The sequence below is a fragment of the Schistocerca americana genome, chromosome 2 (genome assembly GCF_021461395.2).
Source record: "Schistocerca americana isolate TAMUIC-IGC-003095 chromosome 2, iqSchAmer2.1, whole genome shotgun sequence".
Lineage (NCBI taxonomy): Eukaryota > Metazoa > Arthropoda > Insecta > Orthoptera > Acrididae > Schistocerca > Schistocerca americana.
The window spans coordinates 730,628,913-730,647,364 of NC_060120.1; the positions used below are offsets into that span (position 1 = coordinate 730,628,913).

The following is an 18,452-nucleotide window of genomic DNA, read 5'->3' on the forward strand; positions in this document are numbered from 1 at the left end:
CATAAACTTGAGTTTATTTGCAGTTTTTTGGAAGGCGAACCGGCAACTCGTATGAGACCGATCGCGAGGCAATGCTATTCGGTAGAAGAGTTTCAGAATGCTTTTCTGTCAGCGTATTGGTCGAAGACGACACAGCTCGGAATTAAGGATCAATTAATTAGTTTGCCAAATTATGAGAACTCAAATTTTCCCAGTGTCACGCAATTTTTTGAACACATGGTCCAACAAAACCAGTACTTAAGTGAACCATATAGTTAATCTGCACTCATTCAATTATGTATTTCTAAATTGCCATGATCATTAAGAGTGTCACTTTTAACGAGTCAGCAAAAAGAAAATATTTCGGCATTCAGGGATCTGTTGCAGCTTTTAGAAGTGCAGCAATCAGATTATTCCTTCGTAAACAAAAATTTTTCATATAACAACCAAGGCCAACAAACTTACAGTAATTACGATCAACCACGCAATTTTAATAGCAAAGCTAATAGACGCTTTAGGAACGACAACCACCAGAACTTTAATAGCAGACAAAATTTTGGATATCAGTATCGCAAAATTATCGGCAGGAAGAACCACATTTTAGTAACAATAGAGGTTTTTCACATCAACAGCAACAAAATCAGCCGGTTAGCATACCTAACCAACAATGCAGTGTGCAAGGTCAGCCAGGCTTTAATGTTTCGCGGCGTGGACGTATAGTCCCTGGTACAACAAATAGTAACGCACGGCAGCAAAGAAACAACTACGTACAGAAAACACAATATTTCAATTCCTATCGCAATGCAACATATAAAAATGACTATTACGACAGACGTAAAGATAACGAGCACAATTTTCAGCGTACATCTAATAACAGTCGGTCTTACCAACAGCAAAATTATCCACAAGAACATATTCTCATGAATGAACCCGACAGTAGGTATCATCCAGAGAGTAATACGTCTGGAAGAAATAATAGAACAGCTCAAATAGTAGAAATGCCACAAAATCCTCCAGAAAATAATAACACGTCAGATAGAATCTGACTAGATACTGTACAGGTCGCATCTTCCAGTAACACAAGCACTACCTTTGACACGAAGAATGTTGTTCACGAAAATGTTATTACTTTTGACGACATCCGAGACACTCTTTTACAGGAAAGACCAGTTTTTCAGAAAACTATTTCACACCCTGTCATCGAAATTAAAATTGGTTCATCGAAATTTTCAGCAGTAATCGATTCTGGGTCACCTATGTCAGTAATAAATGAAGAAACTTTCAACGAGTGTAACAAAGAGAATACCTATCCTACATTACCATTAGGCAAAACGAAAGTAAAAGGAGCAGTATCGAGTAAAGGAATAGACGTTAAATTACAGACACATTTATCATTTTGCATTGCAGGTCACACATTTCACTCAAATTTTTGGATTATTCCGTTATTGACGACAGACCTTATTTTAGGTACGAATTTTCTGGTACAACACGATGCCATTATTGACTTTCAAAATTCCTATTTAATGTTGAAGGATGAAAATGTACAACTGGCTTTAGAATTTCAGCATTCTTTATCTGCGGAAGAACAAACAATTAATCGTACAGAGGTCATTTCTGCATCACGTAACATAGACTGTAATTCCACATTGTTCACTGATACGTACATACATAACTATAATACTCCAGACTAAGCTGACTATGATGTAATGCAGATGATTTCTGATAAAGTTAAGCAGAGCTGTGCAAATACAGACGACGAACGCACGCAACTACGCAAAATTCTTTTACAGCAGGCTCCAGTTTTTGACAACATTCCTGGTACTATGTCTGGTTTTATGTATGAATTTCAAGTCAAACAGCACGACACATTTAAAGCCAAGCATTATCCCATTCCATATATCCATAGAGAACAGGTCAAGAAAGAATTGCAAGCTATGTTTGACCAAGGAATTATTGAACCGGCAGTTAGTCCGTACATAAACCCGCTACATATTGTCAAGAAAAAGGATGGCTCACTTCGCCTTGTACTTGATTCGTGTCACATTAATGGCATTATTATTAATGAAACAGATCGACCACAGACACTAGAAGAACTACTACAGAAATTTCATGGTACGGCTATTTATTCCACACTAGATTTGCAATCGGGATTTTGGCAAATTCAGCTTCATCCGAATTGCAGAAAGTATACAGCTTTTCTCTGTTTCGGTGACTGTTATCAATTTTGTAAATTACCATTCGGTTTAACTATTTCTTCTGCATCTTTTATTCGCGGTTTGAACACAATACTTCCGACAGAACTTGAAGACAGAATCACGACGTACGTAGACGACATTATTATTGCAGAAGCTAACTGGTCTGAACACAATGTGATTTTAGAACGACTGTTGCAAACTTTTCGTGCACAAGGACTCACAGTTAACCTCAGTAAATCGCATTTTGGCAAAACTTCTATAAAATTTCTTGGACATGTAATTTCAGCAGAAGGCATTGCGCCTGATCCGGAAAAACTTCAAGCTCTACGTGATATTACTGTTCCTACAACGAAGATGCAACTACGCAGTTTTTTGGGTTTAATTAACTTTTGTCGTAAATTTATTCATCACTCTGCTTTAGACACACCTGGATTATGTCAATTGACAGGTAAAAGCACTATTTGGTCCTGGGATAGGCAAGCACATTCTGAATTTATGAACCTGAAACATGCTTTGTTGAATGCACCACCTTTATCGCACCCAGATCTTACCAGAAATTTTTCCATTGCCACCGACAGTTCCAACACCGCATTAGGCGTACATATTTTCCAGGAAATCGAAGAAGTTAGCTCTACAGTAATCAAAAACATCGCATTTGCAAGTCGCATTTTGTCACCTGCTGAACGAAATTATTCCGTTACAGAACTGGAAACATTGTGTGTTGTACGGGCTTTCACGAGATTTCGGCACTTTCTTTATGGAAGACATACCACCGTTTACACATACCATAGAGCAATACAATTTTTACTTTCAGCTAAATTTACTCACGACAGATTAAGCAGATGGAAGCTTTATTTGCAGGAATTTAATTTTACAATAGTTCACATTCCCGGCACACAAAATATTGTAGCAGACGCACTATCTCGTTCTCTCAGCAACAATCAGCAAGACATCGCAACCAACTTCTGCAAAGCAAATTTCAGCGTCATGTACATTCAACAAGTTGCTTTTGAAAATTTTATTTCGTCGTCATTACAGGACATAGCAAAAGAGTAAAATAAAGACAACGTGTGGAAAGAAATTAAACACCTTTGGCAAGATAAGAATAATGTTACGATTAGAAACCATTACACTGTACGCAATGACATTCTGTTTCGCCGCTCTCATCCTGACAGCAACAATTGGTTATTATGCATTCCTGACGAGCTTGTTGACAGATTAATCTGGTATACTCATTTAAGTTACGCACATTACGGAGCTAGAAAATGTTTTCTTATGCTGAGACAGAACTGTTATTTTGCCAACATGGAGAAACGTATACGACGAGTTTAAGCGTCATGTAAAATCTGCCAGAAAACTAAGTCAGACACAACTTCACATATTCCTCCATTATATCCCATTGTACCTGTTAAATTAAGACATATGGCCGCTGTAGACATTTTTGGTCCGATTCCCAGAACTAATAGAGGTTTTCCTACATCTTTGTCGCTGTTGAACTCACTTCAAAATTTGTTACCTTCACTCCGTTACGCAAAGCTACTGCTAAAACTGTTTCGAAAGCATTTGTAAAGCATTTTCTATTTCATGTGGGGCATGTGTTGAAAGTAATTTCCGATAATGGACCACAGTTTCGATCTGCTATATGGACACGTATGTTACGAGCTAGAAACATTTCTCCGATCTATATATCCAGGTACCATGCTTATTCGAACCCTTGTGAACGATTAATGAAAGAAATTGGTAAACTGTGTAGAATATACTGCCACAAAAGACTTATTGATTGGGACACACACATATTCTCATTCCAAGATGTAATTAATTCCATACCAAATGAATCCACTATGCTATCTCCGTCTGTTATACTGAAAAATGTTGAACCACCAAACAAAATTACAGAATTAGTAAATTTTCCTACGTCTCGTCGATTACGAGACCACGAAATAATCGACATTGCGCTGAACAACATCAAACGTGCCGCACAGCGCAGGAGAAGACAGCAAAAACAGGTTTGTACACGCCGTGACTTTCACATTGGACAGAAAATATTAGTACGTACACACTATTTATCCAACAAAGGAGAAGGTATGTGCAGTAAATTTGAACTTCTATACACAGGTCCATATCGAATTCGCAGCATTCCTCACCTCAATGTTGTACACGTCGAAACTTTGAGAACCAGAAAATCCAAATGCAACCACCATTGGTCAAACATCAAACCTTTTATTGAATGAAGACACTTTATGATTTAACATGCTATAATGCCATTTTGCTAATTTTATAATCACTTATGCAATTATATTCACATGACTAATTACTGATGATTATCGTATTTTTTCTTGGCAAGTGCCCGGCAAGGTAAGGTTAGCAGGTCGCTTTTCTCGTTGTTACACATTAGACAGTGCACAATTTCCAGATAAAATTACGTATGTTACGAATAATTATGCAATTCTATCTAGTGATATATTAATTTTATCAAATTTTTTCTCTATTAAAGTCTTCAATTCTCGCCTCTATTAACTACACAACATACAAGCTGAACACAACGAATGTCACATTTTTTGTCTTTCTTAGGTATATACGATTGTTTCATGTTTTGTTTGTATGCACTATGAAATAGTTAAGATATAGCAAACACCAGTTGACTTTGACATTTTGCCTTATGATATCTCAACATCGTGACTACTTTACTGTTACATTGTGATACACTGAGTACATTTTTGCCTCTGAACACTATATAAGTTTTTCACATATTACGTTTTTTGTCATGTTATGCGGTATGCTTAATTATGTTACCATAAACCAGTCATTATTTAGTGAGTATATGATGTAAATGCAAGATATTAATCTTTGTTCGTCAATTTCAGAAAGAAATGATGCGTGAAAAAAATAAATTAAACAAAATGGGAATTTCACCTTCGGAATGAACGAAAGAGAATGCAATACTTCGTGATGAAGAGTAAATGGATCAGAATTAGCAAACATTAACAAGGATATACTATACACATAGTAGAATAGCAGTCTTAACTATTTTTTTCTTTCAGAATACGAGGCGATTGATGCAGGCTGTCAGACAGAACTACACATCTTAGTTTTAGTGATGGAATATACTACAGATAAGGGATAGTTGTATAATGAGTAATGAAGTGATTTTTTGCAGATGATAACGAAAGCTGACGAATAATGATGAAGAATATGCTACTATGGATAATGAAGTTTTTCTTTACAGGTGATGATAATAATGGAGGTATGATAATATAGATAATGAAGTGATGGATAATGAAGTTTTTCTTTACAGATGAGGATAATGTGGAAGTTATGTATTCATGCTATATTGTTATTTAAGTATTTGTTGCAGTTCACTTTGATAGCAGGTGTTATATTGCATAGTATAATGACTGAAGGTTTTGGAAAGGACAGCTATGGAACACATTTTTATATACATTTCACTACCTGTTAATTCGAAGTTCACTACTTTTCAGCATAAAATGCGTTTCTTCTTTCAGCTTAATAATCCATTTTTTTAATATATTTTTGCAGGAGAAATTATTTATGAAATTAATGTGCTATAAGCAGTTGTTCATTAAATCTATGTCATTTATGAATGTGATTACATATACTCTACTTGTTTCATAACCTTGCTACAGCTGACTCATGACGAATGACGTTACATATTTTGATTTAAAGGAACAACCCAGAAGCAAATTTTTTCTTTTTCTCTTCTTGCTTTCCCCTATAAATACCCAAAGCAATGCATTGCTAACAAAAAATGTATTACCAGTCCCAAATAATGATACCAGTTTCAGAGAGTTCTGAGTAATACTGATTAGCTATGAATAGTATGTCACTTGAATAATGAATGCATAAATACTATGTGCATAATTTCATTACTGTATTGAGATGACCAATGGTTAATTAACAATGCTTTGTAACTGGGAAATGAATGCTACTGATTACTGTATTGAAATGACCAATGATTTATTAATAATGCTTTGTAACTGGGAAATGAATGCTACAGATTACTGTATTGAGATGACCAATGATTAATTAATAATGCTCTGTAACTGGAAAATGAATGCTACTGATTACTGTATTGAGATGACCAATGATTAATTAATAATGCTTTGTAACTGGGAAATGAATGCTACTGATTACTGTATTGAGATGACCAATGATTAATTAATAATGCTTTGTAACTGGGAAATGAACTGTATTGAGATGATGCTTTGTAACTGGGAAATGAATGCTGCTGATTACTATATTGAAATGACCAATGATTAATTAATAATGCTTTGTAACTGGGAAATGAACGCTACTGATTACTGTATTGGGATGACCAATGATTAATTATCAACATTATTCAGTAATACTATGTTATTGACTACCTCCTGTTTTAAGTAATGACTTCTGATGATTTGTAATTAGAGAATGAGTGCCAATGTTCTCTGTAAAACAATTAATGACTATTTTTCTCTAATGCTACATACATGGTACAGAAATGTTCAATGACTGGGCTATGAATGCCGCAAACTACTTATGTAATTCCCAATGAAGACTAGTATGTGACTTAATGTCCTTCACCTTCTGACCTAACTACCCTGAATTACTGCAATATCCATTTGTTCTGTATATCCTCTTGATCATGGAGCACTATATTTGGTTTTTGCACTAATTCTACGTTGGTGTGCCTTGTAAGAGCAGGGTGTTGACACGACATGCTGTCCACCACCGTGAGCGATGTAGACGTTATTATGGTCCCACTGTTTGGTGTACCTGATGTACTGCCAAAATGATAACATGGAATATTACTACGACATTTCAGTGTCCTGGCTACGCTGATAAACACTTCTGGGAAAAGAACTTCAGATTGTCTCACATCGTGTTGTTCTTCTGTGGAAAGATATGGACTTACACTGCAGCTGCGTGCAACCTAAAGTGCTACAACAATGATGCAATCCTTCCCTTTCCTATCCTAATTCTTGTAACATAGTGAAAATCATTTTTTGCTAACATCATTTGTATTCATGGCCTACACATTTTTTCGATATATTCTGAACTACAGTGCGTGTGCACTTTTATCATTTTTCTAACATGATTTCTACTTATTGTATATACATTTTGTGATTTGCTGATATATTCTGAACTACAGTGCATGTGCACTTATGTCACTTGTCAACATGATTTTTTGCCATTATGTTTATTTGTTGTGACAATGCTAAAGAGTTTTTCAGTGCGTGTGCACTTATGTCATCTGTTAATACGTTTCGTACTCACATTTTGTTATTGTCTAATATGTTTTGTACTCGGTGCATGTGCACCACATTTACTTCATGTTATACATCTGTATAAATGCTGTAATTGTAAAGCTAATTAATTATAAAAAGATTTGTTGCTCATGGCAAGTCCAAATGACTCACCATCGCTGCCAAATTTTTGCCCCCCCCCCCCCCCCCCCCAGTGGAGGGTTATAAACGCGTATGTATTCAGTACCAGCGATGGCGAGGCATGACAGAATCTCTGACCAGAGAGTTGTTTGTCATTGCTAGTCTGCGCTTGACCGCGCGAGTGTTCAGTTGCGAGTAGTCAGTTGCGAGTTGGACTCAGTCGGAAGTTGTGTGTGAGGAGTTGGCGGGCGTCGACATGGGTCTCTGGTCAAGGTTCGGGACGAAGTATATTGTGAAATAAGGTAATGAAGCAGCATTGCTCACAACTGATAATATAATGTATGTTAATTGTAATTAATTTGTTCAAGAAATGCCCCAATAATAATTTTGTTTTCAAAGCAATCGTTTTTAAGGGAAGAATCATTCTAATTGAAACAGTATTTCCTATGCTTTTCCTCCAAGAATCAATTTATCAGATTAATTATTGCACAGGGGCTAAGGTCAGCGATGCTGCCCTATTATTGTGGGTTTCATGATTAATCTTGATTTCTTAATTTTTGTGTCGAGTTTACATTCGGACACTGTTTTTCAATATTTTTGTAGCGAAGGTACAGTTGCTTTTATTTCAATTTAAAGATGTTTTGTGGGAGCTCAATAAAATTTGCCTCTATTTCGATTAACATTCAATTATAGTCATTTACATTATTTGCGGAAAGATTATTGTCATTTATAACATTTGCGGGGAGGTTACACTTGGGCCTATTCACATTAACATTTGTATTGTCTTGTAAAAATTTGTTGGGAGGTTACGTTTAGCACAATGCCCATTTACATTAAATTATTGTCATTTCAAAATTCTGTGGGGAGGTTACAAGGGATATCAAATTGAGTGCTCTGCTGTGATGGAGCAATCTTACTGTATCATCTAGAAACACAATACTTCGTGTAAAAGTTTTTAACTTATCATTTTAGGAAAGGATGAAGTATTTTTCGTTCAAGCGTTTGTACAAACTAGAGGTGACGATTTTTCCCGTATAGGATTTTGTATTTTACGCATTTTACGTTTGTTATTTGTAACCTAGCAGTCCATCATCTGAGAAAACACTTGGGAAAACTTAGATATTCCAACGGACACCATCTTTGAAGATTTTGTGTTTTTGTTACTCACGTCATCCATTTTACCAGTATTATTGCAAACTTTGTCAATCCCAGTAATGTTAACTGTGCGAAATGTCACCGGGTTAAGTGCTTTATAATCTTGTTAGATACAAATATCACTCTGCAGGGTTTCCTGAATACGAAAATTTAGTAAACACTACTATGGTCCTTAGTACTGAACACACTTAATATTTGTATTGTCTTTCTGTTTTATCCACTGTTATGATCACCTTGGAGTTGTGTTCTTGAGCTAATAGAGAGATCAGTATTTTGAAGCTGTCTAGTTTTTCTTGATGACAACTTCGGCTCATGTAGTAATTTCTAACTATTCAAAACTTCTGTTTCACTTGAAAATTGGATAGTTGACAAGAGAGGTCTAACCGCCTTACAGTTTTTGCAGACTCTCATTTTCTGGTTAGAAACACGTATAAAATTACTGCTTATTTCATTATGACATATCGAACGTCCGTTTTCCTGATGGATATCACTCAATATTTTTTACAGTTGAACTATGAACATTGAAAAGAGCTTAGTGTTTGATATTAATCATACATGAAAATCATATGCCTTGGTTCTCAAACACTATCAATTAGTAGAGCACATTGTTGACACAATTAGGAAATTCCTACATTAGTACTTGAAATATAGTTCCATGTCAGTTAGCAATCTTCTTCAGAAATGATAAAAATAAGAAATATGTTTTCCAAATATATAACATAGTATGATGGATTTTATTTGAATTTGTATGAAGATACTGAAAAAGAAAGTTTATCAAAACTGAGAATATTTCGACGACTAAGCACTTTAATTGCTGGTGCTGACAGTCACTCACACAAAAATGAGAAAAAACATAGTCAAATAATGAAGCTAAGACTATATATACAATGCACTGCTGAAGTATAAGGAGGATACATTGATCGCCTACAAAGAGGTCATTAGTTACACAGCACCATCCAATTGTAGAACTATAGGTAAATCATGTGGACTAGATTGGTTATGGAACCATACTCCTGTTTCCTAAAATGATTTTAGGGGAACCATACAAACCTTAAACCACAACTTGTAGAGTGCAACTTGTATTATGCACCTCATGGATTGATGTGCCTTGTATCAATCACTATGATATCTCCCTCCACTCCGTAATATATCCTTGATGTTTGCCATAAAGAAAAAAAGAACAACTAGATCAGGAAATTTTCTTTATTTTTAATGCAGATACCTGTCTGAACACTGCTCTTTGATCGTATTTAGATATGTGAGATAAATCGTGACATGCATAAAAGAAACTTCCTGACAGATTAAAAGATTTTGGAATTTCAAAAAAAATACTTAATGAAAAGATTCTAAGAAATGAATAAACCTGCATATAAGTGCCAGAATTTGCTGGCGATATTAAAGTCATGTCAGTTTCTCTTCCCATAAAGTTATCATTTCACTTTTTATTAGTATTTGGCTACCATTATAGTGTGATGCAGGCTGCCATTTAGTACTACATGTTTTACAACATATTTAATTTATTACAGCCTCTCAACTGATTATGAAAGAGGAAGGAAGTGGACTATGGCCTCTTAAAATAATTCGTTTATTTCCCAGGAATGAGCAGTCAGATAACCCAGTGATATGTACGTAGAGGAATAGTACTTACACATATAAAATATAATTTAGAATTGTTTACAAAACTGTTAAATATCTTAAATCAACATTTTCATTCTGTAATCGTTGATACTGCAACAGACATTATGTTTTAGTTCCTGTCTTTTTCAGTTTTGACATACTAAATTCTATAGCATGCTATGAAAAACTGCTGGGAGATTGATCCTGTCATTACTTTAGTGAACAACAAAAATAATTTTTTAGTAGAAGGCTATCACAAATAGCATATAACACAAGACAGATAAACAAGATAAAAAGATGCCTATGAAAAGCAATTTTTGTTACAACTTTTTATTTCAGCCTCAGAGATGGTTGCCTGTTTGATTCACTCATGAGTAATTCTGCTTTTCTTGAAGTATCCAAATAATCATAACGACAAGTTCAATGTTTGCTGAGGTGGATATTCTATAATCAATAGTGTGTATTCCTTACAAGATATTAATCTTCATATTTCTCACATATTTCCTGCAAAAATGTCTGACTGTACTGTTCCAAAACAAACACTCTACTTCTGTTAGTACATGTTTCACATCATTCTTATTACAGTGTGCATGAAGAAAAATATTACACATTAATACATGCCTTTTATGTATAAGAGCTTCAATCAAACTTGTATTGGAGCACAGCTGTCAGATTTTATTTGTTGTTAGTGTATTATGGAATTCATAATATTCAGATATAAGCTGTAGTTACTGTCTCATCCACAATAATTTTGTAGAAGATCTGATATCGTTGGAGCTCTTACTTCACTGTAAATTATGTTGTCCTGTACTTCTGTAGCGACTCTTCAACTGTCACTGTAAAAAATACTAAATCATAAAGGTAAACCAAAAATAGTCAGATGTTTTGAGGTAGTGAATGAATCAGTTGCTTGCATGTTTGCCATTAAATAAGAAAAACAATTTCTGATATGTGTCATGCACATAACACCACAAGTAACAGCCTTTTTTCTGTCTGTTTTGTTGCCAGATGAAGACTATATATTAAAATGGTAACATGGGTTTGTGCTCATATTTTTGATGCATACCCTTCCACCGCTCCATGATGCAATCTATTGTTGTTTATATTTAACCTTACCTGATTTTCACATATATCACATTCCAGAACAACTTGCATATAAGGTTAGTTCCAGATTTTGAGAATATGTCAGTAAACGCTTCAAGTCAGCACATCAGCACTGAGTATACAGCTATCCTGAACATATTTTAACGACATACCTGTAAGATTGTTGTTATGTGGAGCATGGTGAGTATTTCAAAGGTATCCTTTAACACTACACTAATATATCTGACATATGGTTTAAGAAGTACATTGTTAAAATGCTCGTGAAAAAAGTTAAAAATTCCTGCTTTTTATGTTACAGAAGACACTCTACAAATACACAGTCTAAAAGCTCACAAAAAGTTTTTTACTGGTTTAATACATTGCTCATACAAAAATTTTAACTTTACTGTTTCTACAAATTGCACTACTTATATTAATACAATTAATAAATTTACATATTAAAACGTTTTGCCATAATTATCAGCTGCTTATAAATCCAACAGCTATAGCTCAGTTTAACAACTGGTGAATTATAAATTATCTCAGAGACAATAAAATTTTATTGTACAAGGAGACATGTATGACTTTGGTCTTCTTGCTCTATACTTCTCATAAGCTGTATCTCACACCTTACACCAGCACCAATAACACTTTTTGCTTTCTTCTTTACAGCTGCTATTTATCATTCTGACGCTACTGTTTTCTTGCAGCCTCTCTGTAAAAGATTTTATTCTGTATAACATGTAACGTTAGATGTGTTTCCTGTATTGGTTTCTCATATTTATGTTTCACAGAAGTCTGATATTTTAAAAGTCTCAACTATACACTTAGATTATCTCTTCACAGTTTTTCTTGTTCAGTGCACACCACAAAAGTCAATTTTTGGCTTTGACCAAAAGTATATAGTGTCAGTGAAAACACGCACTAAAATTGTATGATCTTCTCGACTAGAAGAAAAGTTTCCGAGATTCAATGCTCAGGAAATATTACATCTTGTGGGTATGAATGTACCACTCTGTTTGAGATTTCCAACATTGCTTTAGAAAGAGCTCGCTCAATAGATGGCTTTAACTCATTCACAAAAGCTCCAAAATTAGCATTGATGGCATTATTGACAGCTTCACCTGGAAAAAATACAGAACAGATGTACATTTTGTAAAGTTATATTGTTGTCATAATTTCAGAATACAGAACTCTGAAGCATAACAGTAGTATAGCTATCGAAATTCTGGTTCACTTTCAGGTGAAGACATATGAGCTGTATACTGTATGTCTACATAATGTACCTGTGACATCACAAGCCATGCCCCCTTTCTATGATGTCAGCATACTCTCCCTCTCCTAAGCCACACTCACGTTTTTTGGGAATACACCATTCAGAGAGCTAAGCTAACACACCAATCTTGTCATTTGCCCAATCCCAATAGTTTAACAACCAATTACATTTCTGTATATTTCTTCATGAGCCACCCCAGCTAGCCAATCAGAGAGCTTCTAAGCTATAACTAACACCTTCTGTTCTCCTCCAGTTACAGCAAATCATTTTACTGACCATTAAAATGAAATAGCCAGACCCCATCTTTGTTTTCTGGGTTGTTGGGTTGTTTTGGGGGGAGGAGACCAAACAGTGAGGTCATCGGTCTCATCGGATTAGGGATGGATGAGGAAGGAAGTGGGCCATGCCCTTTTCAAAGAAACCATCGCAGCATTTGTCTGAAGAGATTTAGGGAAACCATGAAAAACCTAAATGAGGATGGCCGGACACGGGATTGAACCACTGTCCTCCCGAATGTGAGTCCAGTGTGCTAACCACTGCGCCACCTCGCTCGGTTTTGTTTTCTGTTCCTCACCCTTGTCAATGAACGAAGTTCACTATTTGAACCATCTACACCTACGCTCTGCAAACTACTGTAATATTCATAGCAAAGGGTACCTCCAAAAATGTTCAAATGTGTGTGAAATGTCATGGGTTTTAACTGCTAAGACCATCAGTCCCTAAGCTTACACACTACTTAAACTAAATTATCCTAAGGACAAACACAGACACCCATGCCCTAGGGAGAACTCGAACCTCCGCCGGGACCAGCCGCCCAGTCCATGACTGCAACACCTTAGATCGCTCAGCTAATCCTGTGCAGCTAAAGGCTACCTCCCACTGCACCATTTACTAAGGATTTTCTCATTCCATTTAGGTATAGAGTGCAGGCAGACTGATTGCTTAGATGTCTCTGTACATGCTGTAATTAACATAACGTTTTCCATACAATTCCCATGGGAGCAATACATTATGGGGCTGTAGTACATTCCTACAGTCATCACTTTAAATTTTTTCAAGTGTCCACCAGTTCAGTTTCTTCAGCATCTCTATAACAATCTCCCACACATCAAACAAGCCTAACCATTTGTGCTACCCTTCCCTGCATATGTTCAATGTCTGTAGTTAGTCCTATTTGATATGGGTCCACACACTAAAGCAGTATTCTGGGATAGACTACATCAGTGATTTGGAAGGAATCTCCTTTGTAGAGTGATCGCATTTCCCCAGCATTCTACCAATAAACTGGAATCTACACTGAGCTTACGTGAACATTTCATTTCATATCCCTACAAAGTGTTACACCCATGTATTTGCAGCAGTTGGTATATTCCAACCGTAACTGGTGAAACTTACAGATTTACAATATTATTTCTACACTGTTCTTATTTATCAGAAATACATAAAGGTATTGAGAACACCGATGTAACTTGTAGTATTTCTATGCCTGCTCTCTTTATGAAAAATATACAAGCATACACAATGAATGTGGTATTCAAATATCTGTCAAAAGTATGTAAAGATATTGATGATATTTGTGTGGCTGACAGGATTTCCATGCCTGAAATGTTTGTCAAAATACACATGGCACAACTAAGCAAACTTACAGATTAAGTTGCTCCGGACAACATGCAAACTTTAATCCTTGTACCATACTTGGTGTGAAGCACAGTGCAGCCCTAGATTGAATATTTCCACATATATATTGAATGTATTACTGTTCTACAGAAAAGACACATATTAGGTAAAATAAATGTCATTTACTGGAGGAGTGCAATTATTGTGTAACTTACAAGTAACGTACACTTGACGTCAGAAACATGACTATCATCTCTCAAATTAAATGCCAAAATTGTATTTCCATGCCTCAGGTGTCTGTATTATTGTCATATAATAGTACAAAACACGTTGGGCTGAAATGACATGCTAAGTGGGCAATGAACTAGTAATTGCTACTTCCTCTTAGGCTTAGGTCTAAATGAGGCTGTTACCAGTACTTCAAAAATGAATCTCATCAAGCACCATTTTAGAGGGTAGTAAGATAATGCAACAGGAAAAATTTAATTGCCATTATTGACAGACTAATATTACTTTTGATTTTGGACCTATCTGTAGATATGTTCCACTAACATGTTTATCCACTAGCATCACATTTTCTGACACTTTAACACAACTAACCACACCAAAAGCAGTGTGCTTCAATGAGATCTTTAATGTATTGTATCACCCAACTGCCTATTTCTGTGATAAGTGAGTATAACCCGAAAAGCTTCAAATGTGATGGGTAAACACTACTTGATCAGAGACTTGATAAACACTGCTCTGTCAAAGACAATGATGGACAAGGTTTAATACAGAACTCTGGAAGCATAACAATCCTTGTTCCTTTCCTATGTGAATGTGGATTAAATTCAGATGTTAAAGCTATTGTTCACTAAGCTCTATTTTACCAAAGAGTCATATAGTTTCCACTATGTGACAGCATAAGTGAGTTCTCATCAGGTAAACCTTAACATGTAAGTTGGATCTGTAGTGCCATGTGTGTTTCGTAATATTATACAACAAATCTTAGATATATTGACAAATGGTACAGACAATTTTTGGTCTCTTTGAAGTGTTGTGCAATGATCGAACTTTGCTCATTTCCAAGTGCAGCTTATCATGGAAGTCTGATCATTAGTACTGTCAATACATGAGCTATGTGTATTTACTTTCACTGTTGTAGGACACTTAAATCACAATAGTACTGTTACATATCTTTTGTACTGTTATAGAAGAAATCTTTGTATGATTTAATAACTACTACATGGCATTTTATTTTCGTGCAAAGATCGAATTTTCGTTCACAATAATGTCTTTGACCAAGCCTTGTTTACATATCGTATTTGGTGCATTTGAATATTATATTGCATAATACGAAAACATGCAGTTTATGTGATAACATGCATTAAACATTTCATTTAAGTACACAATTTTTAGTATTGTGTGTTGTGATACAGTATTGGAAAACGTGATGCCGATGGATAAACATGGTGGTGGAATGTGTCCACTGGTATGTCCTAGATCAAAAGTAATAAAGTAAGTTATATCAGCCAGTTAATAGCTTCGATTTTTATTTTTCTTTCTGCATTATCTTCTTTGCTCCTAAAATGATCCTTGATTATGTTCATTTTTGTACTACCAGTAACATAGGGTCATTTAGGTCTAATTGGAATTGTCAGCTGCTAGCACACTGCCCACTTAAGCCGCCACTTTTAGCTGCAAGTGTTCTGTACTTTTACAGAACGATAATGCACGTAACTGAGATATGGAAATGTTTAATTTGGGCGCTCCATTGTGTTTGCAAGTGTGGTACGAAGATCAAACTTCTTAACCTGTAACGTACATTTGTAGTGTCACCCGTATTTTAACAGAGTTTTAGACAAAGAAACACTGAAGTTACACCAGTATTGTCGTTATTGTTTATGTATTATTGATAGGCGTTATATACACAGAAATAACATTGTCACACATGACATCAACAATCATTTTAGACACTTGGAATTACTTTAAGTTACATACCTTATAAGTTTCTGACAGACATGTTTAACATGGAAGTAAAATTGTTATAAACATTGTGGGTACTTCCACATGACTGATAAGTAATACAGAGATGGAAATACTGTCAATGGCAGCTTAATCTGTAAGTTACATCACTGGTGCTAATGAGCCAGTTATATAGGTGTTCTGTGCTGTTACTGCAGATATTATTTACTTATCTTGATTAACAATGTAGACAATTTAAATATAGAAGTATTTAACTGCGTGGTTAAGTGGTAGGTAAGAGAACAAAGATGGTGGGCTATTTAGTTTCTGAGGCCAGCAAAGTACTGGTAAAATAATGGGCTGCGATTAGAGGAGAGCAGAAGTTGTGCCTTTCAGCTTAGAAACACTCTGACTGACCAAGTGGTGTCAAGTAAAAAAAAAAATGTAATGGTCACTAAAATTATGGGCTGTGATTGGGAGATGTAAAATGTGTCTCTTGGCTTATAAGCTGTCTGATTGCTCTATTTCTGATATAGGGAGCGTGGGTTAGGAGAGGGGAGAAGCATGATGGTGTCATAGAAAGGAGGCATGGCTTGTAAGAACAAAGATACTTTATACATGCATATTTAGCACGTAAATATGCACCAAAAATTGCACCAGGATGCCCAAAGATGTACTAATGCAAATGTAATGTGAAGTTAAAGGAGAAGCACTTTCCATCTAGCTATTGCAGCATCATTGCCGCTCTCTCTCTCTCTCTCTCAGACACACACACACACACACACACACACACACACACACACACACACACACGCATGCACACGCACGCACACACACACACACACACACACATTTTTATTTTGAATCCTTACAGCACTTGAGAAATGTTTAAATGAATGGGAACAATGTAACGAGATATTGTCTGTTAGAACCAGTGTCACTGATTCAAAACCCGCACAGGTTAGTAGCTCAGTTTCTTAAAATGTAATTTGAATAAATAAATTTAATTTAAGAGTGTCATATCATTCACAAGAAGCTCCTACAATTGTCTTTCGCTTTGCACAGGAGTCATTTTAGTAGGTAGTGTGAGTCCTATTAACATGCAAACTTTTAAAACTGTAAAATGTAATTTGAATAAATAAATTTAATTTAAGAGTGTCATATCATTCACAATAAGCTCCTACAATTGTCTTTCGCTTTGCACAGGAGTAATTTTAGTAGGTAGTGTGAGTCCTATTAACATGCAAACTTTTAAAACTGTAATAGATGGATTGCTAGTAATAAAGAACCCTAAGCAGATATTTTATTTTTCTGTTAACGTATTTCTTGTAATGTCCGATAAAATACTGGGCTGTAATTGGAGGAGAGCAAAAGCAGTGTCTTTTGGCTTAGAAGCTCTCTGACTGGTCAAATGGTGAGTGATTTCGAAAAATTTCCAGAGTTATACAGAGGAAAGTAGAACAGTTTGTATTCATCAGGAAATGTTTGATGTATAATCTTGTCAATAAGCTAAATTTTTTTTAGGTGGCATTGGCTTTGACTTATCTGCAGGAAAATTGTGACACACACTTTGGTAACAACATAAGGATAACATGTCTTAATCAAGAACACTTTACACTAGAGTTGTCTCGATATTGCTCAGTACAATGGCATCAAAAACATACCGAGTAAGATTCATTGTTGGAACATTCCTAATCGAAACTAGTATGACTTGCTGTACAAAATATTTACAATACACGGGTAACAACATTTTTCTACCTCCCTCACAGCTATAAACTCAGCGCATTGTTGTCAATGAGTTAACTGAAGCGAGCACGAACTAATCAGCATTGACACACAGTAAAAGACCCTTTTAAAGCTTAAGCGTAATTTTTCAGTCAGAGGATACCAAAAGCAAACGAAACTTAATCGAAAGTGAGGTTAACATGGCAGTGTTATAATCACACAGACTTCTGGTGTAATGCACAAAATCTGTAGCCTACTACATAGCTAAAGGAGTATTCTTCAGCATCACCATAATCAATTTTCTGTTATATCAGAAGCCCCTTTCCATCTCCATTTCCTGCGATGCACAACGTCCATCTTAATGTTGCCTTATGTGCTGCCGTGCATTACGTCATCCAGGACCTGAAATCTCTTACTCATTATTAACAGTGATAATATTCCAAACCTTTCAGAGTTAGCTAAATGTATTCAGCATCC

General features: G+C 35.5%; 1 protein-coding gene across 1 annotated transcript in view; it reads right to left on the reverse strand.

Annotated features, from left to right (window-relative positions):
• Positions 1–11,753: 11,753 nt before the first annotated feature.
• Positions 11,754–18,452, reverse strand: part of LOC124595857 (protein takeout) — a 71,324-nt gene continuing 64,625 nt past the window's right edge. Inside the window, exon 6 of the mRNA XM_047134765.1 lies at positions 11,754–12,534. Within this exon, the coding sequence (XP_046990721.1) occupies positions 12,380–12,534 (155 nt within the window). The 3' untranslated portion in view covers positions 11,754–12,379. The remainder of the gene's footprint in view (positions 12,535–18,452) is intronic.